Source organism: Ptychodera flava, chromosome 6 (assembly GCF_041260155.1).
Source record: "Ptychodera flava strain L36383 chromosome 6, AS_Pfla_20210202, whole genome shotgun sequence".
Taxonomy (NCBI): Eukaryota; Metazoa; Hemichordata; class Enteropneusta; family Ptychoderidae; genus Ptychodera; species Ptychodera flava.
Genome location: NC_091933.1, coordinates 39,203,545 through 39,231,515, shown reverse-complemented (window position 1 = coordinate 39,231,515; position 27,971 = coordinate 39,203,545). Strand labels below are relative to the sequence as shown.

General features: G+C 37.2%; 3 protein-coding genes across 4 annotated transcripts in view; all 3 read right to left on the bottom strand.

Moving 5' to 3' along the window:
- The window catches only part of LOC139135747 (ATP-binding cassette sub-family C member 8-like), a 41,914-nt gene extending 18,429 nt beyond the window's left edge, over window positions 1-23,485 (bottom strand). Inside the window, exons 1-2 of the mRNA XM_070703414.1 lie at window positions 23,173-23,485; window positions 406-568 (exon numbers count right to left, since the gene is read on the bottom strand). Coding sequence (XP_070559515.1) covers window positions 406-568; window positions 23,173-23,274 — 265 coding nt within the window. The 5' untranslated portion in view covers window positions 23,275-23,485. The remainder of the gene's footprint in view (window positions 1-405; window positions 569-23,172) is intronic.
- Window positions 1-27,971, bottom strand: part of LOC139135746 (ATP-binding cassette sub-family C member 9-like) — a 76,452-nt gene extending 48,481 nt beyond the window's left edge. Inside the window, exon 1 of the mRNA XM_070703413.1 lies at window positions 27,366-27,971. Within this exon, the coding sequence (XP_070559514.1) occupies window positions 27,366-27,929 (564 nt within the window). The 5' untranslated portion in view covers window positions 27,930-27,971. The remainder of the gene's footprint in view (window positions 1-27,365) is intronic.
- LOC139135750 (uncharacterized) lies at window positions 15,626-22,744 on the bottom strand. Of its 2 annotated transcripts, XM_070703417.1 has the most exons (5): window positions 22,589-22,744; window positions 20,255-20,370; window positions 18,867-19,124; window positions 16,301-16,442; window positions 15,626-15,696 (listed from the first exon to the last, which is right to left on the bottom strand). In XM_070703417.1, exons 2-4 carry the CDS (start codon window positions 20,318-20,320, stop codon window positions 16,431-16,433), a joined length of 336 nt encoding a protein of 111 aa, XP_070559518.1. In that variant the 5' UTR covers window positions 20,321-20,370; window positions 22,589-22,744; the 3' UTR covers window positions 15,626-15,696; window positions 16,301-16,430. The 2 variants fall into 2 exon arrangements, with proteins under 2 accessions (XP_070559518.1, XP_070559517.1); XM_070703416.1 differs by lacking the exons at window positions 15,626-15,696; window positions 16,301-16,442 and adding an exon at window positions 18,091-18,368.

Below are 27,971 nucleotides of genomic sequence, written 5' to 3'. Positions count from 1 at the left end.
TTTTCTTACCTGTGAAATCAGAATTATATGGATTAATTCAGTCCAAAATAAATTAAGTTAAGTAAAACAATCAATGCTCGCAAAACATTTTCCAGCAAACAGTATCCAGCAAAAGAGCCAAATTCGCAGAATCAGTAAAAATCTCAGTTTACTCCAAAAGAAACGACGGCTAATAACGGCAACTTTGTTGAACCATATATACTTCAGATACTCTCTGTCATGTATATTAACTTATTTAAGGTCGTATTTCTCAACATTTTCAATACTTTAAAGTTAACATAATGCATCTTGGGCGATATCAATTACTCTTACATTGTATCATCGGAGGAAATGTTACACAGTGTACAAAACATGAGTTAAACATTCAGGCAGGTTTAAAGCGAGGGCTGAAAATTCTTCACTTACATAATAAAACCACATTTCTTCCAAATTTTATTGTTGACTTTATTTGCTTCTCTCTGACGACTTCGATGGCAGAACAAAACTTTTCCTCCCATCCGTATAGTTTCAACAATTTTATTCCTTGCAGAAGTTCGTTAATTTTCTTCAGCCGACTGTCTGAAATTTCCTGTGTGTGTTGTAAGGATACAAAGTAGAATTATATTACCTGTCACTTAGCCCTAAGACTGTGTATCATTACTAACACTAGTATACCTCGCATTTGCACTTAAACACAACGCGAAAGCAAGCTGACAACCTTCGGAAAGATAATAAAACTTTTATGAACTGTGTGTTATAAGTATCATATTCATTGTATTTTACCCTTCTTAATGTAGTAAGGTGTTTTATTTCATCACACTGCCTACACAGCCTTTCCTTTGCCAGTAATTTCAGCCATCTCATTTTGGTTGTCCTGTTAAGAACTGTTTGCCACGGGAATAGACGTATGAGTGATTTGGATTTGATTCTCTTGAATTACAAGACGTGTCAAGCATATTTGTGCGACAGTGAGTGATATTCTAATTAAAGCTACAGAAATACACACTTTTGGAAGTATTACACTTCCAACGAAACTGTAGTTTACACGAATAAGCAATAACGAGGCAGGCTATAATGACAAAGTCACCTCGACCTATTCCAGCATACTAATGTGTGTAATGATCACACCACGAAATCTGCCTTTCCCCGGTTAGTTTAGTGATACACTATTTATAATTTTAAAACAGACAAGGCTAATGGACAAGCAGCAGTGTAGTTCTATAGCAGGTAGGACATGTAAGGCTTCCAAAATGTGGATTTGGTAATTATAGTATACACTGCAAGATCCGAGGTGCAAACTTTTTATAGACTACCCCTCGCTACGTATTTAAGTGTTGCGAGTGTAGCGAAGGCTATGAAAAGAAGTCTAATTACAGAGAAATATATCAATGCGCAGCCTGTTTAAGATGGGACTATTTTCAGATAGGGTGTCTTGTACGGAACAGTTCGATCTTCCCATCGATTTACGTATCGTGAATAATTATTCCTTTCATAAGAGAAAGAAAGTTTGAGCAGTAAAATAGAGAGGGTCAACGTAACTTTGTTTAAAGAACCAGGGATCCCTACGAATAATATAAAAACTATACTAGGGTACGTTGGCGATGGATGAAAGCTTAAACATGATAATTTTCAAGATATGTTGAAGTGATGTATGTAGATATTCAGTATGGAATACAGCATTCAAGTTGTAAAAGAGTAGTCGCGTCGTTACTTGCCAGAGAGATACCAATCTGTAAGCGTAGTTAAGAACGTGTAGCGAGGTGTAACCAAGTCTAGGAGTAAAATTTTGTGAAAATTGGAGAAGGGGGTGTAGCGAACGTAACGAAGTGTAGCGAGGTGTAAGGGGCTGTAAGATGGTCACTTTTTACTCGCCAGAGAGACACCAATCTTGTAGCGTAGTTAAGAACGTGTAGCGAGGTGTAACCAAGTCTAGGAGTAAAATTTTGTGAAAATTGGAGAAGGGGGTGTAGCGAACGTAACGAAGTGTAGCGAGGAGTAAGGGGCTGTAAGATGGTCACTTTTTACTCGCCAGAGAGACACCAATCTTGTAGCGTAGTTAAGAACGTGTAGCGAGGTGTAACCAAGTCTGGGAGTAAAATTTTTGTGAAAATTGGAGAAGGGGGTGTAGCGAACGTAACGAAGTGTAGCGAGGTGTAAGGGGCTGTAAGATGGTCACTTTTTACTCGCCAGAGAGACACCAATCTTGTAGCGTAGTTAAGAACGTGTAGCGAGGTGTAACCAAGTCTGGGAGTAAAATTTTGTGAAAATTGGAGAAGGGGGTGTAGCGAACGTAACGAAGTGTAGCGAGGTGTAAGGGGCTGTAAGATGGTCACTTTTTACTCGCCAGAGAGACACCAATCTTGTAGCGTAGTTAAGAACGTGTAGCGAGGTGTAACCAAGTCTAGGAGTAAAATTTTGTGAAAATTGGAGAAGGGGGTGTAGCGAACGTAACGAAGTGTAGCGAGATGTAAGGGGCTGTAAGATGGTCACTTTTTACTCGCCAGAGAGACACCAATCTTGTAGCGTAGTTAAGAACGTGTAGCGAGGTGTAACCAAGTCTAGGAGTAAAATTTTGTGAAAATTGGAGAAGGGGGTGTAGCGAACGTAACGAAGTGTAGCGAGGTGTAAGGGGCTGTAAGATGGTCACTTATTGAGGGAGAGGGGGTTAAGAATGTAGCTGCGTTTGCATGATGTTAATTCAAGTAATACAACAAAAAGTTACAGAGTGTTACTCGAACATATTTAATTTGAAAATTGTCACTTGTATAGTGCCCTGTAGCCTCTATAGAGAACCTTTTCAGATTATTCAAATAACAGAAAATTCCCCAAAACGTCATTCTTTCTTCTTCGACCAAAACCCTCGATCTTAGGTAAATTCTGTAACCTTCGTACGGAGCTATTTAACCTCTCGAAGGCATGGCACTGTGAAGCTCACCGAGCACTCGCACATGCGTAATTATTAACAAAAACACTTCATATAGTACGCAAATACAAACACAGCAACTAACTTATACATCGGTAAATTGTGAAACAGATAGCCTTCCGACAGTAAGTGCATAAATTGGTTCTTAAGTATCGATGCCCTTATATCATCAGGAGGAGCATTTTCAATAAGGCATATTTTTGTCAGAAAACACTGATAGTTTCATCAAAATTTGTGACATAGAGCAGCTTTTGAAAATGATATTATTGTATTATTGCTCTGTGACAGTGATTAACTTGAAGAGGATAAAATCATCAAAGTAAACCGCGTATTTAAAGAAATGGCGTCTTTATCAAGAACAACAAGTGGAACTGAATTAAAGCGCAGTGGTCGTCGCACTGCGCATGCTCCTGAGGGGTCCCCCCCCCCCTTGTTGACAACATATCCGAGAATGCCGCATGAGGTTACGGGTTGATTATTATGTTTGCGATATTGTCGATAATATGGCGGCTGATTTGTCACAAGCATACCACCTTTCCAAATCTAACACGCAATAAAAGGTCAATTAATCTGAGTTAAATATCTTCTGAATATTGAACAGTAATTACACGCTGGATTGAGATCACATTTGATCATGATTTCCTTGAATCAGTTGAACGGGCCTCGCTCGAGCCATGGAGCTGAGTGTATGTCAACGCGGTGACCTTCTCCATTATCGAAGCAACAACACCTCCCTTGTGCTGCTCTGGCTTGCCGATCATGGTCTTGAGTGTAATTTTTGTGTTTAGGCATTGTGCTTGTTCCTGGTCTTCATATATATACAATGTTGATCATTTTAGTGATGCATTTTCACTGTGCTGCACATAGCATTGTGTACAACCAGCGTGACCGCGTGATCAAACCCATTTGTTCACTGTGACTGCGTGCAGTAACTCGGCGACATAATGTGCAGAGTGTCTCAATGTTCGTAGCCTTACATGAGTTTATAGATAGAAATACACCACTGAAGTTCGTTTCCGATCTTAATATTTTACTATTGCATGATGTTGAGTCTTACAAAGGCGTTAACAAAGTGAGGGACCGCCCCCATCTCACTCCAATTGAAGTTGGCAAGACTTCTGTTTACAAACATTTATGTTTATCAACAAAAAAATCGCGCACGGGCAGCGCGACGACCACTGCGCTTTAAATTTCCTAAATACCACTCATACGTCATGAATCGGCTCTTCAATATATTTCATTTGCAATTTACTCAAACAATGACAATGAGAATGCAACATCGACGATGGACAGAGAGACAGACACTGAACAAATTAGGAAAATACATGTACAGCTGTTTTGCAGTAAAACAACGAAAACATCAAGAAGCCTCAGATCAGAGTGCCATGCACCAAAAGATGAAACTTCTCTATAAAATCATAAACATTGCGGAAGGTGGTACACGGATCGGTATTAGCTGTTCAGTGTTTCCTTACCTGCTCAGTGTCTGTTTTCTCTGAAACAACAGCACTCAATAGCTTGAAATTTAATTTTAAAGTGTACATGCAGGTTTGGTCTATGACAGTTTTTCTGAGATATTAATGTTATAGCTCAAGAAATATGAAATTGAGTTCGAACAAGAAAAGAATTAATAAAAAAAGCCAAAACTACCCGACCAAGATTTGTTTACATTTTCCCAAAATATAGCCTTACTTAGTCGCAAGTTGATCAATTGGTATACAAATAAACATAGGGAGTGATCGCTCTATGACTTTAAAATTTTGTCATTTGTTTTTATGTTGTTGTTGTGCTAGTTTGCTGAACCAAGTTGATGACATAACTAATAGGCAATTGTACAAACATAATCCTAATAGTAATAAAAAATTCTAAAATAAGAAAGTATTTTCGCTGTAGTCTTAATGTCGTATGAGCAAACTGTCGTTGCAAACAGCATTTTCATCTTTTGTGTCCAAAAATTTAGTTTGAAAACATACTCAATTCCGTACAACTTGAAATTATAAAGGTGGGTTGATCATGTCAAATGAGGGAATGGAAGGATAGGAACAGGAATACCCGTGGTGTGCCGAATATGACTCCGTTCTACGACTAGGGCGATGTTCGGCCTCTGAAATAAACCATTTCATAGACAGATTGAAATATATGTGAGATGACAACTTTCACACCTCGGGTAGCATTCATTGATTAACCGATCGACCGGTAAGTTATAGGGTTGACCAGCTTCTTTGATAATGAGTCATGCTGTCGAGCGTCTGCAATGTCGCATTTGTCGTAGAAAAGGCGATACAATCTATACAAATAGAAAAAAGAAATTAGGCTAATCATCAATTTTCAAACGTTTCTTCACGTTGATGAAGCGCGCTTTGGCCCTTTTCGAAATGAACAAGTTTTCAACGCCGGTGAAACTATGAGAAATTGGTAAAAACTCTTGTGAAGATTGTACTTTGCGGACAGTCAGTATTTCATATACAAATGTCATTGTAAATGATAGTTATCTCAGAAAAGTGCCTATTTTCATTGATGTTAGGTAACTTGTGTGATGCCGATCACCTTCAAAACTGCAGGTGGGAATTGGCGACTGCAACCTTATTTCCAATTTGCCATTTTCCGACTTCCTATTTGAGTTTAGGCGTGGTCTATGCTAAGAAGAGGCGGAGCACGAGACGAGTTATCATGACAAATGAGATTGATGTCTAAGCATTCCCGCGAATATTACGATTAAGCTAATCACAATTTCATGAATGTTTCATCGTTACATTCCTGGCACTTCGCCACCTAATTATGAATCAGCCTATTCCCGACAGTGTACATATTTGGAAGTATATCCGATATAAATGAAAGGATTGACATGATTGAATTGTTCATTTTCGCCACCGGTATGCTCATGCAACTTCTCCGGTGCAAAATTAATATATGAAGTTGATCAACGGGCCGCGCTCTATCATTTCGTTAAAATACTAGCGCTCCTTTCGTACCTTATTACTGTGATGAGGGAACTAATAAATTGTACATATTTTAGAAATATATTTTTTACTATAACCCAAATGGGATTCGAACCCCCACACACTCACGGCAACATCGCCTAGCTGCTAGGCCTCACACAAAACCAGTCGGCTACCGTTTCCAAGAACATTAATTTAAATAATTTTATTCAGGCACAGGAAGTTTTTCCTATATCTTGAAATGCCATGACGGTCAAGATATTTAACATCGGGACTGTAAAGATGTTCACCTTGACTGAGTTCCTGCTGCTCCTCCCGGTTTACGTTGAACCGTTGGCTGTCGAAATTGAGATGCCAACACTCCGCTGTTATCATCTGCTGAGCCGTAATATCCACTAAAAAATCAAACTGCGAAAGTTGAAACATTAATTGACTTGCGGGAGGTCAGACTTGTAGTCAAAACGAATGACACCACACTAGATCCAAGCACACCTGATAGCCACCACACTGGTTGATAATATTAGTGATATATGTCAACGTCACTGTTTGGTTCATTGTTTTGATTGATTTCGAGGTGTCCATTATTTACGTTCCGGAGGGAATTCCCAATAGACCACGCCTAAACTCTAATAGAAATTAGGATATGGTTGACTTTTGGAAAGTAAGAAAATAATCAGGTGTTAGCTAAGCAGCATTTGAAAAAGATATGATTTTCAAATATTGAATGAAGTTTTCCAAGCAAAATTCTGATTTGCCGCAATGTACCATCCTCACCAGTCCTTTTCCCTATTTCTCACACTTTAACTTGTGGCAAAATTTAATATATTTAGAAAAAGGCTGAAATGCTCTTCATCTGCTCGCCTAAAATATTTTAAATTAAATTTTGATAATTACCCTTCATTTTATTTTTTAATTGAATAGCTACATTAGAAAATGAACTCACTGCAAAGTTCCACGGATTCGATACTCGGCGCGCTTGCCCTTTTTCTTTCTTTCGTTTAACACGATACACAGTAAACCGGCCGTTACAATTTCCATTTGCACTTTTAAATGGTTTTCAAACCTATACACTCAGAGTCTAGTCTTGCGTTTAGCCGAGCGTTGTCAGTGGGTTAGAAAAACGAAGTATGGTCTCCGTTCTTTCGAGTTGACAAGCAACCTTGCTATTTTAGTTGTACAATAAAACGGCTTTTGTTCCGTTTTTTCATGTAAGATTTACACCCTTCAGATACGCATCGTGTGTAAGGGATAAGGCGAATATAATATTTCGTTTCTTGCGTTATTCAAGTTGGAGGATATAGCCCCAATGTTTTCGCCCATAAAAGCGTCAATGTTTCTGTAACGTTGGCTCAAGCAACGAGTTTTCATTCATCTGTTCAACTGTCAGGACTCAATGGGTTTATTTATAGAATGAAATGCGTCTATTTCCTTTGTAAATTCATGGAACCTCACTTGAGATTATTCTTGTTACAGAAGAGGAATAGGAGAAAGATGGACTAATGCAACTTTTAATTTCCTACTGTACTTACTTATTGTTGTACTGTTACAGTATGGGAAATAAACGACGTACTGTTATACAAACTTACGAAGAGAGCTGGGAGGGTTATATTGGTAGTACATGTTACGGTGTCTTCTCGCTTCCTTCTTTCACGTCAATGGGCTATCTATGGATTTACTTATTAATTATTTTGTCGCTGTTCAGACATTTAAAATAATGAATGGTTTTTCACCTGATTATTTACAGTTTCCACGTTTTTAGATGTATCATTTCAATACTCGAAGTTCTGGCAACGCTGATTTGTACATTCCAACTTTTCAGACAGCAGCTAGATATGTAGTTTGTACTTCTACAATTGGATATAGTATTCCTTCGTCTATATAGGAATACCGAAAGTTTGCCACAGTTCAAAGCGCAGTTACGTAGTTTTGTAAATGATAAGTTTAAGAAAAAAGGCTTCGATTAGATTTCATTTGTTATTGTTAACTTTCGTATTTTATATTAAATAAAGTCAAATTTTGTATTTTCCTTATTTTTGCACTCGGAAGTCTCTGATGTAAATTATGATTTCAAATGGCAGAAAATGTAAAATATGTAAACTATTTACAACCTTGATACACATAAACATCGATCTCGTCATCCCTGAGAGAGAGAGAGAGAGAGAGAGAGAGAGAGAGAGAGAGAGAGAATTGAAAAGCCTATGGAATATACTTGTTGGAGACCAAACCTGCTAAAATCACCTTCAGCTTTGCTATTTCAATACCAAATACAGTTTTAAATTACCATAGAAAATGCTTACTAAATAACCACATTGTATACTCTATGTTCCTGAAGGTATAAAATAAGAACAAGTTTTTTCACAGTATTTATTAATTTTGTTCACGTCATCACAATCTGAATATATAATGGTACTGAACTCAATGGAACTTTCATGCCAAATTTCAACCAGCATCGGAAGTGATTGTTGTAGGGATATTTTTACCAAGATCGACAAAGAAAAATAATAAAAATATCAGAATTGTTTATCTCATTCTAACATGCAATGTATGTATGACAACATTTGTAGGGATTTACAAACCTATTTTCAATCAATACAACGACTATTTCTGTCTTTTTTCCCGTCAAAAATTCCGAAAAAAAAATTCACAAAAATACAAAATTGAAGATATTTCCCTGAAGATAGAGCCTCTTATGTTATATAGAGAACTTTTTGTGACACATGTGTTGATGAAGGAGGACATCTTTGACACCCCATTCCAGGCTAGCCTGACCAAAAATGGCAAAAATAGCTGCAAAAATACTTGATTACATATGTCATCATAATTTTGACATATTAAATTAAGATCATCCATGGGAATATGTCTACTGAATATCAAAGTTATCAGACGAGTACTTTTTGAGAAACAATTATTTAAACCAAAAATGACAAAAATTTTCCCCAAAATACAAAATTGTGGATATCATCAGACTTTCAATACATCACATTTCGATTAAGCTTATGAACCATTATACCAAATATCAAAGCTATCATATGAGTAGTTTTTTGACCAAAAATTTTGAGAAAATGCCCAAATATTACCAACAAGAGAATTTCACTACAATTTGGATAAACTTGACTATAGTCATCCCATGGAACATGGATACCAACTTTCAAAGCAATCGGACAAGCCGTCTCAGGGAAAATTTTTTGACTAAACACTGAAAAAAAGCAAGTCATTGACAATGACATAGTCCCCACTTGTAATAGGAGTATTAGTCTTGATGGGGCAGGGAAATGTGGTCATTAAGAAGTATCACTGGAGTGTATATGTTGAGATCTATGGGCACATAGGTCTATGTCGTTGTTCCCAATTTGAAACACATGAGGCATGTCTAAGTTGTGGTTCTAAATCGGGAAAAAGATCAGACCTCTAGCTGTATTGGCCAGCCAAGAAATACATATGTGCATAATAAATGAGGTACAAGCTGTGACATCTGAAGGTCTAACATCCTATCAAAATTGGAGGGTATTGAACTTGTATATATATATATATATATATATATATATATATATAATCAAGGTCAAAGGTCATCGAGGTCACGTGACATTTTCAAAAAAAATTGTATTGCTAATTAATCCCTACATGCCAAAAATCAGACCTCTAGCTCTATTCGCTTGCCCAGAATTAGATATGTGCATAATTAATGAGGTACAGTATGTGCTGTCATAAGGTCTCCCATCATACCAAATATGAAGGATGTACCACGTGTGGTAGTGAGTTATGGACAAATATGTATATTTCAGGTCAAAGGTCATTGAGGTCACATGACATTTTGTCAAAAAAATTGTATTGCTAAGTTATCCCTTTATACCAAAAATCAGACATCCAGCTCTATTGGCTCGCTCAAAATTAGATATGCACATAATTAATGAGGTACAATAGGTGGCGTCATAAGGTGTCCCATCACACCATATATGAAGGGTGTAGCACTTGTGGTTACTAAGTTATGGACAAATATGTATATTTCAGGTCAAAGGTCACTGAGGTCACGTGACATTTTGTCAAAATATCTGAGATATCTGCGTGAACGGATGGACGAACAGATGGAGGAACGGACTGACATGACCCAATCTATAAGCCCCCTTGACTTCATCCAGGGGGACTAAAAACTGTGTCACTCCATCCTTTTTGCAATATGAATACGATGAGAAATGGAGTTTTAAACAAAAAAGTCCTCTAACACGGCCAAATTTGATCGCATTGTGAAACAAATCGACGTGCATCTGTATGGGGTAGGGTACTGTCCTTGTGCAAAGTTTGAAAGAAATTGCATGTCTGAGATATCTGCGTTAACAGACGGATGCACAGACGCATGGACGGACGCACTGACAGACTGACGGACAGACATGACCCAATCTATAAGTCCCCCGGACTTCGTCCGTGGGGACTAATAACCCCAAAAATGCAAACATACATATTTCACCTCAATTTGTACACTCCTTACTCTGTAACTTACTTAGTATACCTAAAGGAACCTGCGTACACCACGTTTCAACCCAATATGACCTAAGGTTACAGAGTTTTAGCAAGCTGCCGCATTTTTCCTTTATTCCCTAATTTGCATATTTTTGGCACCGACATTTGAACATATTCTCAACTACACCCTGGGTGCACCTGTACTTGAAATGCTAAGATGGTAGGTGCTGCGGTTTAGGAGTTTCTAATCTTAATTGACATACATACACACACACACGCACACACACACGCACGCACACAAACACACATACAGACATACATACATACATACATACATACACAGATATGCAAATGAACTGATTCATCTTATAAGATGCTCCTCTCACTGATTTTGTACATATACCAAATGTGAGGTAAAAATGTTTCTGTTTCCTGAAAACCATGGCTTTCTGAAAATCTTAGAGAAATTGCAATAAATTTGCCTGTTTCCATTGAAAAATTCAACAAGTGAAATTCCACACTGAAAGGTCTACATCTGTACATCATTTTTTAGGAACTGTGCTATGACGTGTTATCAAATTTGATGCAGTATTTCTTAACGTATTACGCTTATAAGTAAATTTCATTAAATATGCAAATTAGACCTTATTATCATGATACTGATAAATGTCTTTGCACACTATTACAGGACTAGATTTTGTAAACTTTGCAGAATTTCTATACACATCTTAATTATGAAAATTCATCAAATATGCAAATTAGCAATTAATTGACTTAACACTGCTAAATGCCATTGCACACTATGGTGGTCCTGGGAGATCAACATCTGTACCACATTAGTCAAATTTGATGCAGGATTCCTTACATTACACTTATCATAAATATTCATTAAATATGCAAATTTGCAATAAATTGACAAAATACTGATGTAAATCTTTGTCTGTTATCAGAGTTGTGTGACCAACACCAGTACTAAATTTCATCACCATCTTTCTAGAAACCTAGCTTTTTCAAAATTCACTAATCATGCAATTTAGTACTAATTATTCACGCCACGCCAAAAACAATGGTTTTGCATAGTATTTCATAGTTTTATGTCCTTGTACCAAGTATGAAAAGAATTGGCTCAGGCATGTCTGAGATACCTGCATGCACAAATGCACAGACTCATGCAACCATAAGTCCCTCACTGAACTTACCTCCGTGGGGGACTAAATGTGTGTACACAATGCAACAAGACCTCTAATATGTGATATTTCTTTGAAAAAATATCATATAGAAAATATAGTTTTACTGTACATAGAAAGATAACTGATATTTTTTTTGGAGAATATACATTTTCATGACACGTAAACGTTTACTTAAATTTTTCTTGAAAACATTAATGCTTTCTATGATAAAATATGCATAATATCTCTGACACATTGAAATTGGTGGGATTCAAGATTGATCAACTTGCCATTTGGCACAGTGTATGAATGTGATATTCAAGATGGCTTACATCTATTTGAATATACATCAAATACATTTTAAAAAACACTAGAGAAACACATACCCGGTAGATCATCCTACGATATGACAGAGACAGAAATACATGTTATGCTGTATAAAAGCTTGTTAGGAGGTTTTATTTACCATTAAAATATCTGTATTACATTGTAAAAGAGTGATACACAATCAACCAAGTGTTCTTACATATGCAGGCTTGGAAAAAACTAACATATATTTTCCTTAATTACAAAGGTTACAAATGCAATGTAATTTGAACTACTGGAGGAATCAATTAAATCTACATACGTGAGGAAGTTTCAAGTATACATGTACATCAGTGTACAGCTGATACAATGTCAATCCTGCCAATTGGGGATGAGATCATTATCCCATGTAAATCAGCATGCAGTATTGTGATAAAAGTCTTTACTGTGTAACAAGAGAATTTCACAATACACAGCTTTAATACTTGGCTGCATATTTTTACAGGCATACCAATGGGAACATAAAGCCTAAGACTGACCATTGTACATAATCTGAAATATTCTGAGGAAAATGATGCATCATACCTATAGCTGCATAAAACAGGTTCACAAAGTTTTCTATTCTCAAATATGTTGCTTTTAACCAACTGAACTGGGGTCCACTAGACCTATTCAAAGTATTGGTTGTTATGTTGTAAAGTTGGTTGTAAAGTGACCTAGTGACTGACAGAGCCCTGCTGTGGAGTCCAGAGAATAAACTATGTGTGACAAATTTGTTGGTATAGTACCTGTCGGTTTCAGTGAGTGTTTTTCCAAGGATTTGGAAAGGTGGGACACTGTGATCTATGATGGTTAAATGGGTGATCTATGATGGTTAAAATAGGGGGGGGGGGGGGGGGGGGGGGTCACTGAGTGAGTGAAGCACAGCAAAGTCACTGAGGAAGAAACTGTAGTGGAGGGCTTTTTCCAATTGACAATTGATGTCATGAATACATTCATTTCTAAACAACATGGAAACTCTCTTTAATGGTTTGTGACATATTGGTAGCATTAAAAGTTCTCATTTGTAAGCAAGTGAATGGCAGCGGATAGAGCTCAACTGTGTTATGTAGAGTGTAGAGACTATTTCTGACACTTATTGATGAAGAGGGTGGAAATCTTTGCTAGCTCATTTCAGGACAGCTGTAAAAATTAACAATGTCACATTAAGATCATCCCTAAGAACATGTCTGCCAAATATCAAAGCTATCAGATGAGTAACTTTTGAAACACAAATATTTTGACCAAAAATGGCAAAAATTGACCAAAAAATACGAAAATTGAAGATTTCATCAAATTTCAATATATCACACTAAGACAACCCCTAGGAACCTGTATACCTAATATCAAAGGCATCAGACAAGTAGTTTTTGAGAAACACATTTTTTGACCAAAAATGGCAAAAATAGCACCAAAAAACAAAATTGCAGATTTCGTCATATATTCAATATATCATATTAAGTTTATCTGTAGGAACCTGTATACCAAATATCAAAGCTGTCAGATGAGCGGTTTTGATGAAATAAAGTTTTGACCAAAAATGACAAAAAAATTCCTTAAAAATACAGATTTGCACATATCATCACAATTTGAACAAATCTAAGTTGGGTTATCCCTAGGGACCTGTATACCAAATAATAAAGCTGTCTGACCAGCGGTTATGAAGAAGAAGATTTTTTACCAAAAACGCCTTTTTTGGCACTAATTTGGATATTTTCAACAATATCAAAAAATTGAAAAAATTGGTTTCTCAAAATCATATAAATCATCTACACAACAAATATCAAATCAGTAAGTATGGCGTTTCTCAAGATATTTGAGAGGACGGACGCCTCACAATTAGACATACATACATATACATTACATACATACATACATACATACATACATACATACATACAGACAGACGCCGGACGGATACCATCCCAATAGCTTCTATAGACTATAGTAGCTAAAAATAAGCTCATTCACACTAACTGCAGAGCTAAAATAGAATTTAACCATTTGATTCCATGTCTGTTCTTTTTAAAGTTATATTCCTTGGAATACAAGTAACCAAGTACTGATAACATATATACTTGTAAATATCTATTTTTCATAAGCTTGTCAGACTGCTAAAGGTGTGCTTGTGATTTCTGATAACATGAATTTTTACTTATTGCAAGCAATAGTTTTGATCTCCAAAGCAAGTTTCAGATGTAGTTTTGAGCTTTTGCTCTTGATAATGGAATGGGACTTCATGTACTGTATTCACGAGTTAGTCCAATTTGCAATAATCTGCAACATAAATCTCTGTACCCTGTCCACAAGTTGACATTGCCTGAAATCCATATCGCACAAGCTTGAAGATATATCTCCTTGGAAGCCATCATTGTTTACAGCCTGGGGGGGGGGGGGGGGTGTCAGAGGAATGTGAAGGGGGTCACTCAAAATATTGAAAGCTATAAGGGGGGGGGGTTACTCAAAATGTTGAGAGAAAGAAGGCGGTTACTCAATTTTGGTGCAATGTATTGAACATGTGCAAAATGTATTGCAACACGTACCTCTCAGATTGCACCACTTCACACATCAATTTCTACAAATTTTTACTCAGTAAAATTACACATTGAAAACACCCCTGAGATTACGCCAAACTGCACCAATGCACACTACAATTTCTCAAATTTTTCCATGCAAGGGAGAGGAGCAAGCCCGTCGGACACTTTCCCCATCAGCCTTCCGCATGTTCTTCAATCAGTACTTTCAAAGTCTACCCTATCAGATATCCCAGTGAGGACCCTGTTATGATACCCATCCATATTAAACAATACTGTATGTAGTTGTATACTGGTTTTAGTGTGACCTTTGACATCTATGTTTGTTGTGACTTTGAATTTCATTTTGTTGGTTTCACCTTTTTCAACCGTCATGAGATAACCAATGATTATCTAGCAGGGTACACTAGGATTTGAATGGTCTTTACTATTGCTGTATTTATGTAAATTATAGAAATACATGTATTGAAATTTAAGTTTTCAAAAGTGAGGGGGGGGGGGTCAGTCAAAATTTCCATGTAAGAGAGAGGGGGTTACTCAAATTCATCATGGTTTGGGGGGGGGGGGTACTTGAAATTTAGAGTTTCCGACAAAATTCCTCCAACATCCCCCCCCCCCCCCAGGCTGTAAATAATGACAGCTCCCATGAAATTTGGGCTGCAGTGTAGCTGTATCTTTTGATGAATTTTTCACAATTTTTTTAATATCAACTCTAGTTTCTTGTTCTTCTTCTGAAAGCTTACTGGGAAACAAAGTACCTATATATATCATACATGTGCACATTGCAATGTTATTGACCAGTATATGTAAATCTGGGTCCTGATTGACATGTACACCTCTGGAGCAGAAAAAGTGATATAAACAATCATCACAAGTGACAATTACCTACAGGTTTGTTATTATACTACAGAGATCACCATGATACTGAGGGGAGGCATGAAATAATAATTGTGTTTTCTCAGTGCTCTGAAAGTTGAATTTTTCCTCTCTTGAGCTGGACTACCTTAAACAGTTCTGTGTACAAGCTGTAATATGATGATGCTTAGTATTGCGGGTTATATCTGTTAAGTTGCCCACTGTTGTCTGTGGTAGGTGTAGTGGTTTAGGAGTTTTTGATCCTAACATACATGTACATACAATCTGTGTGCTGAGCAGTGTAAGGGTTCACGTCTGTCCACCATACTGACTAATAGGAAATCCTCTACCAAATGGAGGTGCAATCCCACTGTCTTCATCTTGAGAAAACTGTCCCTGGTAGCTGGTTCCTTTCTTTGCGTGGTAAAAATGCTGCCTTAAAGTCGGTTTTGGATTTATCTTGCTTCCTCTTCTGCATGGATATACACACCTGTTCCCTAACATAGTAATAATAATAAACTCATGGAAGACAATCATGGACCAATCATGGAACATAAAACATATAATTTCTCTTCACAAAAAGTTAGTTTATTTGTGTGTTAAATATCAAAGAATTCTTTGTGTAAAAAAATAAATTTATTTTTCTCTCCGCTATATGCATATTTCTCTAACGTAGACATCTCAACCACATCGTTTTCTTCTTGCTCAACCAATGTCCTGCGCAGTTTAAGAATGAGAATTGCTGTAACATGTATGCTGTGTATAGTATCTGGATGGATTAGTGTTAAGCTGATGCACCTACATAGTTGCTGCTGGCAATGTCAATTAAAATACAGAAATGTATCAGTGAACCTGTGTTTCTAATTAGTATTCTTGTAATCGTAAACATGCTAGCTATATAAAGACAATTAAAATACAGAAATGTATCAGTGAACCTGTGTTTCTAATTAGTATTCTTGTAATCGTAAACATGCTAGCTATATAAAGACAACTAATATAAAACACTTTGTGCAAGTTACAAGATACCAGTTCCAGCACATCTTTGCAACAACCACTTGTGTATATATACTTGGGAGTAAGGACTGAAAAGGAAAAACTTACCTGTTGTTTGATCATTTCCATTCATCTTTCATTGTAAATGTCATGGCAAAGTCCTATTCAAAGCCCTCCACTTTGTTCTTTACTGCTCTTTGTCAAGGCAATGGTATTTTCATCCTTGACATTGCAGCATTCACTGCTGATCCTGAATTGTAAACAGATAGACTCATGATTACTAACTCTTTAAATGACAATGATAACCTGAATGATTAAAATACATTTGATGATGGGATGTTAATGAATTTCAAACACTCATAATGTCCTTAACCCTAATGATGATAAGCATTACACACATGTAAACATTCTAAATAAGATGACCCAGGTCTATCCACAATACAATTACTCAGCATCGCAGGTGACCCCGGTCAACCATCAACAAATACATGTACACGCTATGGAGATGATCCTGGGCAATCCAGAATACAAATACAGGTACACATTATTGAAGATGACCCAGGCCTATCCTGAATACAATTACAAATACAGGTACAGTGTTTTTATTGAAGATGACCCAGGCCTTTCCTGAATACAATACAATACAATACAATACAATACAATACAATACAGGTAAACATTGTTGAAGATGACCCAGGCCTATCCTGAATACAATACAATAAAATACAGGTAAACATTAATTGTTGAAGATGACCCAGGCCTATCATGAATACAAATACAGATACACATTATTGAAGATGATACAGGCCTATCCTGAATACAATACAGGTACAGACTGTTTGTATTGATGATAGACATTGGTCATCTCCCATTATGTATTCTACATAGGCCTGAGTCATCTTACATGTACATACTGTGTGCATGTATGCGTATTGTGGATTGGCCTAGGTCATCTTCCGTTGCATATATTATGTGTATTTTGGATATGTCTGTGCCATCTTCCATACCATGTGAATGCATTTGGATTGAGGATAGGCCTGGGACATATTCCATATCGTGTGCATGTAGGCCTGGGTCATCTTCCATACCGTGTACATGTATTTGTGGATAGGCAGCGGTCACCTTCTGTCATGATGTGTACCAGTACTGAGTAACACTGTATTGTGGATAGGCATAGGTCATAATATTTGCATGAAGATATTGCCCAGGATATTGTCCAGTTGAATGTTTACCATGCTGAACAACAAGCAGCACACTGCGACATGCTAAGTCGTGTTCGATTACAAGTAAGCAAAAACGATAATTGCACAGGTTGTCCGCAGAGTTGCAGGGTAGAATAGTTACAAAAAATGAAAGTGTACCAGGAATAGTTTGCTGAATTTCCATGGCTAGTGTTTGAATAAGAGAAGAATCAGTTTTTTTTTCTGTAAGACATCAAGTGGCCATTATAGGAAAAAAATTGTGAGACTGGAACGAGAGTGACGCTTTCTCACAATTGGTGAGAATCTCTTAATTGCCATTCTCACTGCTATCGGTGAGAATAGTTTAATTCTCACCATTGAGCACTGAGAAATGCACTTCTTGATGAGATAATAGATTCTCACCGATGGGAATGGAAATTCTCTCTAAGCACTGTGAGAATGGTAATTTTTACAGTGAGAATCAACCAGACTAATCATTCACTGGTGAGAATCAACCAGACTCATTGTTCACTTGCGAGAATTAACCAGATTGTTTCACACCAGTGAACAACAAGTCTGATTCTCACCAATGAATGGTGAGTCTGGTTCATTCTCACCTTAAAAATTACCATTCTCTCAGTGCTTAGTGAGAATTTCCATTCTAACTGGTGAGAATCTATTATCTCACCAAAGAGTACATTTCTCACTACTCATCGGTGAGAACTTTTGAATTCTCACTGGTAGCTGTGAGAATTGACAAGAGATTCTCACAAATTGCGGGAAAGCGTCACTTTCTCTCTCCAGTCTCGCAATTTATTCCTATACACCCAGTTTGATTTTGAAATTAAAGCATTCATTGTTTGGACTACCAATAGAAAGAGGCGACTGTTTACACCTAGTGTACAAAATGTGATTATCTGCAGTACACCTTCTCAAAGTGAACAGTTGGTTTAAAAATTAGACTCTGTGATTGGAGAACTGAAAGCACTTGATGACTGAGGCAGAAGGGAAAGGGTAGAAAGGAAACATCTTGAAGTTACCCTGTAAATAATGCAATACTTATGATACGTCTTGATACATTTACAAAAGTGCAAGTCACATAAGTGTGAAGCACACGGGAATAAAATTTGTTGTGAATCTTATAAAGAAAGCAGTTTGTTCCATAAAAAATAGTTGTTTATTTCATTGCCACTAACTATCTGTGGTTCAGGATGGTCCTACTTAAATTTGAAAATCACAAATGTCCCATGGACCTGGTAATGTATTACTTTGAATGGAAATGATTATGGGACCAGTTTAATGTCATATTGTTACTGTAGCAACTGATAGGACCTGAGTATACAGCTGTCAGTTGGCCAAAATCACAGATGAAATTATATGTAATTTGGATGGCTATAGTTCTAGCTAGTCAATGTTGGTCTCAATTAGCCAGAATGGCTTAGTGGTAAATTTAGCCAGTGGAAACACTGAACAGGATATATGTAAGTACAAACCTGTGCCACAGCAAGGACCCACTGCCTTAGGAAAGTAAATATATTGATGAAAAACTCCCTCAATTCCATGGGTTTTTGCACTGCATTGATGACAACACCACCATCTCTGTTCAGTGTTGGCTGTTTGCATAGCCACACACTGTGTATTTGCTTTGCAATGGAGGATGGTATTGTCACCATGTTGTTTTTCACCAGGTTGTCAGACCAGTATCCAATGACAATGGGACGCACTGCCTCAGTAAGGGATCTCGAATCTGACTGGGTGAAAAGAAAACATTAACAAGGATGTAATGTAAATATTATCTCCTGCACATTGCTGACATTACTTTACACATCAGTTCATTCTAAAACATGGCTTTTTATATTCATTAAGATAAGAAAACTTGATTGTTTATGACTTCTGTAATTTTAATTAAACCTTTCATCACTGGTATAACTTGCACCAAACCCATTGTAATCACTGATGATTGTGCACCTTTTTAAAGAAAACTATAATGTAGGTCAAGACGTGCATTCAAGCAAGTAGCAATAAATTCATTTATACATTTATTTCAAGGGAAGACCTGGAACAGGCTCCATAAAATATGAAAAGCTTTTACAAAGAACGGGGCCGTGATCACAGAGTGGCGGGCCAAGTGGTAAGCGTGGCGGCCTTGATTAAAGCGTGGCGGGTGTGGCCGTAAGCGTGGCGGCACCGCCACGCTTTTGTCCGCTGGGGAGCACACTGCAACAAACTATGTGAAACTATTAAAAATATGTACAAATTTAGGCATGACATTCTGACCAGGCATCTGAAACTTTGACAAGATAAAGTGTTGTCAATGGCAGGGTTGGAAATGCACACATCAAAGTAGCCATACATCTTTGAAGAGCCTGCAAGTACCTAAAACCATTGAGTTTTATACTGTGAGTCTAAAAAACAGTGCGAGTTCTAGTATTTGTAGTTTACTGAGGAACATCAAAATTAACATGAAACATGATTGGGGACAATCATACATATTATTAAAATATTCATATAAAAATATAGTATATAAAAACAATCTTCGATGATAAAGAGGCTAAAGGTTAAAACGCTTGCAGAATTCTTCATAATTATTTCAGCTGTTAGGATGCTATGTTTGAAACAAAGGAACTTCATGAATTTCATTTGCACTTGCTCAATTTTTCCTGTTGATTTTTTTGCCAAGGAGACTACAGTACACACACATATTCTAAAATACTTACATGTATTATATAAGTTATGTACAGAGCGTCAAGGGAGTTGATGTTGAAAAAAGAACTACAACTCCGCCAAATATAACCGAGCATGCGAAAAGCTTAACTGATAATGAACAAGATGTGCAGGAAATTAAAATAAAAAATGACTAAAAATTTAAAACAAATCTTACCTGATGAAGGATTTGTAAAAGATCAGTTGTCAATCTTTTGATTCTTGTTCCTTCTACGTTCCACATACATATACCTCTGAGGCTTTACGACCAGGTTACATGAGGTATACTAACAGCTGTAGACAAATGTCAATGAATACAATTAGAATCTTGAGATAGTCCTATTTCTCACTGTCTGTACAATGGATACTCAACTTTATAATCATGGATATGTGTCAAAAGATTAGTAAAATCATACACTCATTCATTATGTATTACCATGCCACAAATACACAGTAATCATGGTTTGCTTTTATGTCCGTGAATATGAATAATAATGCTAACATTGAAACTTTTCAGCAAAAATGTAAATAGTCAATTGTACAACGATCATAATCAATCACAAAAACAAAATGAAGTGTTGTGGGCCAAATTATACACTTTTTAAAAAATCTCCAGATTTGCCAAATTTTTAGGGTGGGCATGACTGTGCATCAATGCTTATTACATGCCTTGATGTGGGTGCAAATCAGTGAATTGATTTGAAAAGGAACATCCGGGGAGTTAGCGGGTCGGTGAACATAATGTACTGACCGGTTTTAATGGTTACCCGGGCAAGTGAAGCCCTTCAACGTTTTTAACATCCAAGTAGACACTTAATGATAGATGTAAAATATACATGTGCACACTTCTATTTTGACTTTTGTTAAAATCCTTTCGATGCTGGTCGATAATGGTAAAATTGTTTGAAAATGTCCTGCATATATACGTATGTAACTAAATGTGATACAGCATTATAACCATGAAGATATTGTTGCCTGAATACATGGGTTTATGTGCCCTCGCAGCAGGTTGATAATATCATGGAAATAACAGACTCTGCTCTGACCATTAATATTTATCTATAGGCTTTGGCAAGACTGAAAGCCAAAATAAGCATGCTCGCCAAGCCTTGTTAATTTTGGACTTTCCTCTTGCCCTTGGCCATAAATTAATGATAATGGTCAGGGCTTCTCCCATTTTTTCTATAATATTAATTTCATTTATTAAGGGTTAAAATAAGTGTGATAAGGCCATTTGTGTACAAGAAATTAAATTTTGGAATTTCAGCAAATGCACTATTCATATGTACACAAGGCTGCCAACGGAACAAGGAACAATTTTTTTCCAATACAAAACTGACAACATTTTTGCACTCTTTAGACTTTCGCCAAGTCTGTGGGCATGTAAATATCAAAAATGAATATATTGAAGCATTGAACTTCGCAGACTGGCAGGCTAGGTGGTTGGCTGGTGCTCAGATAGTGGGGTGAATGCCATTCCCTACAGACTTGTGAACCTTGCAGGGTTTCAGTAGCTATAAATACTTCATATGACATCAGGTAATAAATATGCATGACTAATCTTAATCTTAATCAAGCATAATTTTCCAACTCATTTAAAGTTGGAATAGAGAAGAATAGTGAGTATAAATATGTTTTCAGAATTTTTAAAACAGTCTGTGAATCTTTCTAAACATGGGGGATATTTTTGCCTTCCCTGGGGAATCGCAGCAGTACAGTTATCATAATGAATCATGGTAATCTCCAGTCTATGAAGTATCAGTAAATTTCACAATTGCAATCACCTTCCCTGATTTTTGTACCCATCACAGCTCTGCTCGGCTCCATACCCAAACCGGGTATTTGATTCCGCTCTTGCTGAAAAATTGTAATTTTTCAATAACATTTTTCCAGAGAATGTTATCGTAGGAATTATAACAAAAGATGATTCATTCACTGGCAATTTTTTAGTAATTCTGGGTAAGAAATACATATATGATTGCAGAAGATGGCATAGAATACCAAGGATTCGACAATTTACAATAAGGGTACAAGAAAGAATAACGGTAGAAAAACATTATTTTAAGATTCAGCGGTGAGAATAAGAACAGATTCTCACTAATTGCGAGAAAGCGTCATTTTCTCGCTCGAGTCTCACAATTTTTCCCTATGATGCTGTACGTGTTGAGGCTTACACTTACAGACCACAGACGTTCTGTTGAGTGGATAGTTTGTAAAAGTGGAGTTTCCCTACGTTCCGACGTTCTCCTCCGTAGCCTTATCTCCATTTGAAGAAAAGGCTACAGAACAGAACGTCTGAACGTAGCATAAACTACACTTTTACAAACTACCCACTCAACAGAACGTCTGTGTTACAGACAAGCTGCAGTACAGTAGCTCGCGCTCGAGGTATTTGGGTCGGACGGCAAAACGTGACCTCGAGCCACTGTGCAGTTACACACACTGCCACACCAGCAGTGCCACGCAGAGCTAAAGCGGCAGCATACTGATACCATGGAGGTAGATAACTTACGTGGAAGAGAGGACTTCACCAGTCGACGAAAATACGTGATCATCAGCTGCTCCCCTACAATGGTGAGACTTGGCTGCAGTACGATGTACGGCTGAGTCGCCCCACGATGTAACAAACACAACTCATACGCGATCGCGTGGCCGCGCATTGAAGTGACTTGGGATTCCTCGTACAGCCTCCGGTCACCGGGGTGACCCAGGCCTGGGGGTGACCGGGCGTTTGTGACAATAGGGCCGCTTTACACAGGCATATCCTTCCATGACAAGCAATCAAGTACGCCATTCATGGCTTTATTTTGACAATACATCAAAGAAACTCGATGTACAAATTTTACAGAATGCTTTATAAAATATAAACCAACACTCCTAACACATTACGCTTTCAAGTGTAGTGTTAATTTAGCTTCGCTACACTTCGCTACACTTGTTCTCATTTGCATACAACTTCCCACCTCGCTTCTTGAATTAGATGAATTTAGTGAAAAAAAATGTCTTGAGGATCATTTTGATAGTTCCAACATTGATTACACACTGTAATCGCCAATGTTATCTAAATGATGCAATGCACAACGTAAACAATCTTACCAATAGTGTGTCTTGAATTCGAGTGAGATTACTCGTGACTTTCATTTGCAACGGTACAATGAAAATTAACAGTAGCGCTCCTATGATGGCTGAAATCCCCATTTTTAGGTATAGTAACAGCAGGATATCTGCGATTCAAAAGATAAAACGTGCTGTAGAAATGGGTTCTCGCCACAAGATAACTGAATTGCTTCCTCCTATGATGCCATTTGAGTATGTTATACCACACGGTTATGATTATTATTTTTAACACATTAACACAAATGACAATTATTTATTTCTTGAAGGCAATAAAGTTACAGATATACAATATCCCTGTTTATGGAACAGGGTCTGGATGGTCGCATTGCCGTTTGCACACCACCAGACCATTCTTGGAAGAATCCTGCAGTACATATCATGTCTACATTGAACATTGGTCTTTAAGCCATCGGAACAATGCTGAGAATGCTGATTCAGAAAAGTCACTGGAAAGATGTAACAGCGTGAAGGATAGAAAAGAAACTCCACACTTTAACATGGCGTAATAATAATGAATATTCTTCAAAAAGTGTTTTGCCAAATTTTGATTATTTAAAGCCCCAGTGCTGCTAACTTTTAATGGTTTTTCATTATTTTATTTTATACATCAATTGCAACTTCTTATTCTACTCCCCAAAGAATGTTGAAACACCAACTATTTAGCTTGTCAACTTAGCGTCTATATGAGTAAAATGCATTTTTAATGTTTACATTTGAATTCTAGTCCGGACCAGAAGTCAGTTTTCAACAGTAACAATGCAGTTTACAACCATAGGGGCTGAGTTGACAAGCCGGATACAGTGTATATCAACAATCTTTGGGGAGAAGAACAAGGAATTATGGTTCATATTCAAATAAAAATGGTGAAATTCTCATCAAAAGTTAGCATTACTGGGGCTTTAAAGTGTTTACAAAAACTTCGAATTTCTCATAGTTTTCCAATTATCGCAAAAAATGTTCTAGTATACAAAAAAGTAGGATGGTGACAAAGTTTTCGACTGCCCTCACGAGAAGGTTGTTTATGTTTGTATGTTTGTATGTGAAATCTGAAAGATACAACAATTTTATGTGTTAAAAGATATCACACTTGCCTGGTAGGGGATTGGCCAAATCCATGTGTGGCCTATGGTGAACCAGTGTATACTTAAGGCGTCTACCGACATGTGATTGGTTATTTGACCGATAGCCATATCTCCACTTGATAGAGTCCATGTCGACAACCGAAGTGATTTATCGTAGATAAAGGCCTGAAAGTAAAAGAAACATTGTCATGTACCAAGTTGAATACTTGTTAGACCAACAAGCTTATGGCGGAAGGTACAGAGAACACGGGTTATGTTGGTTTAAGTGCACTTTCACATGCTATTCTGCAAAGTTAAGATTTGGTTTATCTCAAAATTCATGAAAAGTTTTCGAAATTACAGTCAGTCTGGCATTTAATTAAAATTCTGTACATAAACAATGCTTGGTCGGAAAGATATTCTACGCATGAGTTGAAGTTCCCCTTCATTCTCGGTTCAATTTCTTATGCATCGTTAAACTACTCACCTGTATGGCAGTTCGTGCGTATATTGTTGTCCAGTCCATGATGTTACCACCATACTGTATTAAAATCCCTCTGACTACTATGGCGATAAAGGTGACCAGTAACAGCACAAATCCGTTGCTGAAAAACTCCTGCACCGTCACATAGCACTCCTTCAAGAAGGAAAATCACAAATCAAGACTTTTTAATTGTTGTTTTCGTCGATGACTACCTCGATTTATTTGAATATTTTTAATGATATGTCTGAAAATATTATGCTTGTTCTGAGAAATGTGTAAAAGTTAAAAATAGAAGACTTTCCTTCATCTGAACATTTAGTGTCCAGCCATCGATTTTTAGTGTGGACTCGCAAGCAAAAACCTTCACCATCAAAACTCTCCACATTAAGACGTTCCATGAGTAAAACGTTTTTCCTGCTTGTACGAGTCTACATTAATTATAACAAAAAGGTAAGAATGTCACTTACATTATCTTTAGCTTGTTCTTCGTTGTAGTACAGCTTGGTGGCATATGACACGATCCCACCTACAGCGAGAGGTGGTATAAACAGACAAGTTTCCCCCATTGCTTTGATGAAAACGCCCGTAAAGATTGGTACTCCATAGGCCTTCACGTACACTCTCAACAAGGATGGAGTTTTGTTTTCCTTGGCAGTCCTTTCCTGCAATAATTATTAATCAGGGAAAGTTATCCGTCAAAAATGCATGACACTAAGACAAGAAGCGTAAAACCACCAAAGAGTATTTTGAAGTGAGTGAACGTGCTCTTCACAACCAAAAGTGTTGATGGGCCGACATCTCACCCTCCACGTGTACACTCTGCTCTCTGATTGGGGAGACTTGCGACTTGTTGAATTTTGTCCCCACATCCATATTGTCGGTTCAATTCACTTCTGATAGTCTCGCAGATCACCAAAACATCAACACGAATAGCTGTACCCTTCCTCCTCTTTGGCATAAAGATTCAAATCTACGGTGAAATCGGCAGTTACTCATCTGTGTGTAGCTATGAAGATTATGAAGTTACCAAGAAGTTACCAACGTGATGGATGTCACCTAATTGATGACCCTGCTCCGGTCAAAGAAGAATGGGGTGACTTCTGACAAAGGGGATCACGACCTCATCATTCCATAACAAAACTTGTGGCCTCGACCCCGAGAAGCTAAAGTAAGATACGCTGTTCATATCAATCTTTGTAAGACAGGTACGTTAGATCGTCGATATATAATATCTACCTTCTCAGGCTTGTAAACGTCTTCGAATCTTCTATATATGTTTTTACATGAAAAATCTTCAGGTAAGCACCCAAGGTCAGATACCTCTAGTGGTCGCTTGTAGCCGAGAACAAACAGCCAGTTTAAAGTTGAAAACATTGCCCTGGATAGTAAATTGTTGTAGTTGTACAGGTAAAACATTTTATCATTCTGCAAATCTTCATAATACTCTTGTTCGCTGTAGCATAGCTGGAAAATCTAAAAGAAAAAGTTAACAAGTTGAAAGTGGCAGAGAGGGACAGAGATGCATGAAACCCAGATATATTATTACTTCGTTCACCAAGTTATCATCTACAACGCATTTCTTTTGGCTGGCATCCTACGAGGACATCTGTATCATCCCTATTTGTAACAATCAACCCTATTTGTAACAAAACTTAATTTTCAAAAAAACTTTGCCGTATTTGGTGTAATAAAATATGCATAAGCTTATTTGTATGTTGGGGGCAATTTTCTTTTTTTTTCCTTGTCAAAACTCATTGTTCCGAAACTGCTTTTGTTACAAATTGGGTTGATTGTTACAAATAGGGATGACATGACAACCCTATTTGTAACAAACAACCCTATTTGTAACAAAACCTAATTTCAAAAAACCTTGGTCGTATTTGATGAAATCTTGATGAAATATACATATTTATATGTTTGGGGGCAATTTCCAAGTTTTTTTGAAAATTAGGTTTTGTTACAAATAGGGTTGACATGTCACCCCTATTTATAACAATCAGCCCTATTTGTAACAAAAGCAGTTTCGGAAAAATGAAATTTGACAAGAAAAAAAAAATAAAATTGCCCACAACAACATACAAATATGCATATTTTATTAATATTTTAATAAATACGGCAAAGATTTTTTTTTAAATTACGTTTTGTTACAAATAGGGTTGATTGTTACAAAAAGGGGTGATACAACATCTGTATACCTTGGTATATATGCAAACTGATTTTTTATTATTGAATTCAGAGGAAAAATACAATAAAACATGGTGGTAGGAAGTGTGATCGCCGGAAAGTTCTCGTTGCTTTTAGAAGTTCTTATCTTTGCGTCAGGAAGCGTTTTTATGATGCAAAATGTAGAAGACTCGGCGGCACCGGTAGAATGTTTGATTCAGATAGAAAAGACCTTTCAAGGATGATGCATCAAAATTGGTTGTGTGACCTTTTAATACCTCTTCCTATTCATATTACTGCCGTGTGTCCGACGTTCCCCGATGAGTGTCATTGACATTTTAAGACACTGAATCTTAACCGAACACAACCTCTCTCACATTCCTATTCAAAATTGTGTATGTGAAAGTCTTCCTGATGCGTATTACAACCCCTTCCCTTTTGAACTGACCAGCCCCAACACTGACCTTAGTCCTTATGAGGTTGATGTCAGATATCAGTAGACATGCATAAATGACAATACTGATGACAATTACGTCGAGTCTTAAAACACTGACGTCAAATCCTGTATGCTCCATTAAAGTCGAAAGTCTGAACACATCAATGAGGAAAGAAGACGACCAGTACAAGATTAACAACCAGATTAGACTGGGTTTATTCCAATACTCCGTGTAGTGATAGTAAGTTATGCCCATCAGAGTGCACAATAGAGCACATGACTGAGGCACATATAGTGTAGGTTGTGTCCGGGAGTTTCTGGTTAGGTCTGTCAGAATACCTTCACTGACGGCGCACAACAAGACCAGAAACAACAATCCGGTAAAGATCCATTTTCTCTTGTGTCCCGGATAGGGTATCAGTGTCTTCGAGGAGTAGTGTCGTAGCTGCGTACAACACCCCAAAGTGAGACGAACAGCGGCGAAAAGCAGTAAAAAGGCAGTATGAACTCCGCCATAGACTACGTCGATTTTCCAGCAGCTACCAGTACATCGAGTTGAATTCCCGTAGCATATGTCCGCAGTAGACGCCATGACTGCATTCACTCCAAATGACCCTGTCTCGAATTAGGCCAT

Excerpts from the sequence above, each read along its gene's own strand:
- LOC139135750 (XM_070703416.1), bottom strand. The coding sequence starts at position 20,320 with ATGTGGAACGTAGAAGGAACAAGAATCAAAAGATTGACAACTGATCTT. Across the intron at positions 19,125-20,254 it reads TTTTACAAATCCTTCATCAG|TCAGATTCGAGATCCCTTAC; the intron begins GTAAGATTTGTT and ends CTTTTCACCCAG. Across the intron at positions 18,369-18,866 it reads GGGTCCTTGCTGTGGCACAG|TCATCAAGTGCTTTCAGTTC; the intron begins GTTTGTACTTAC and ends CTTCTGCCTCAG.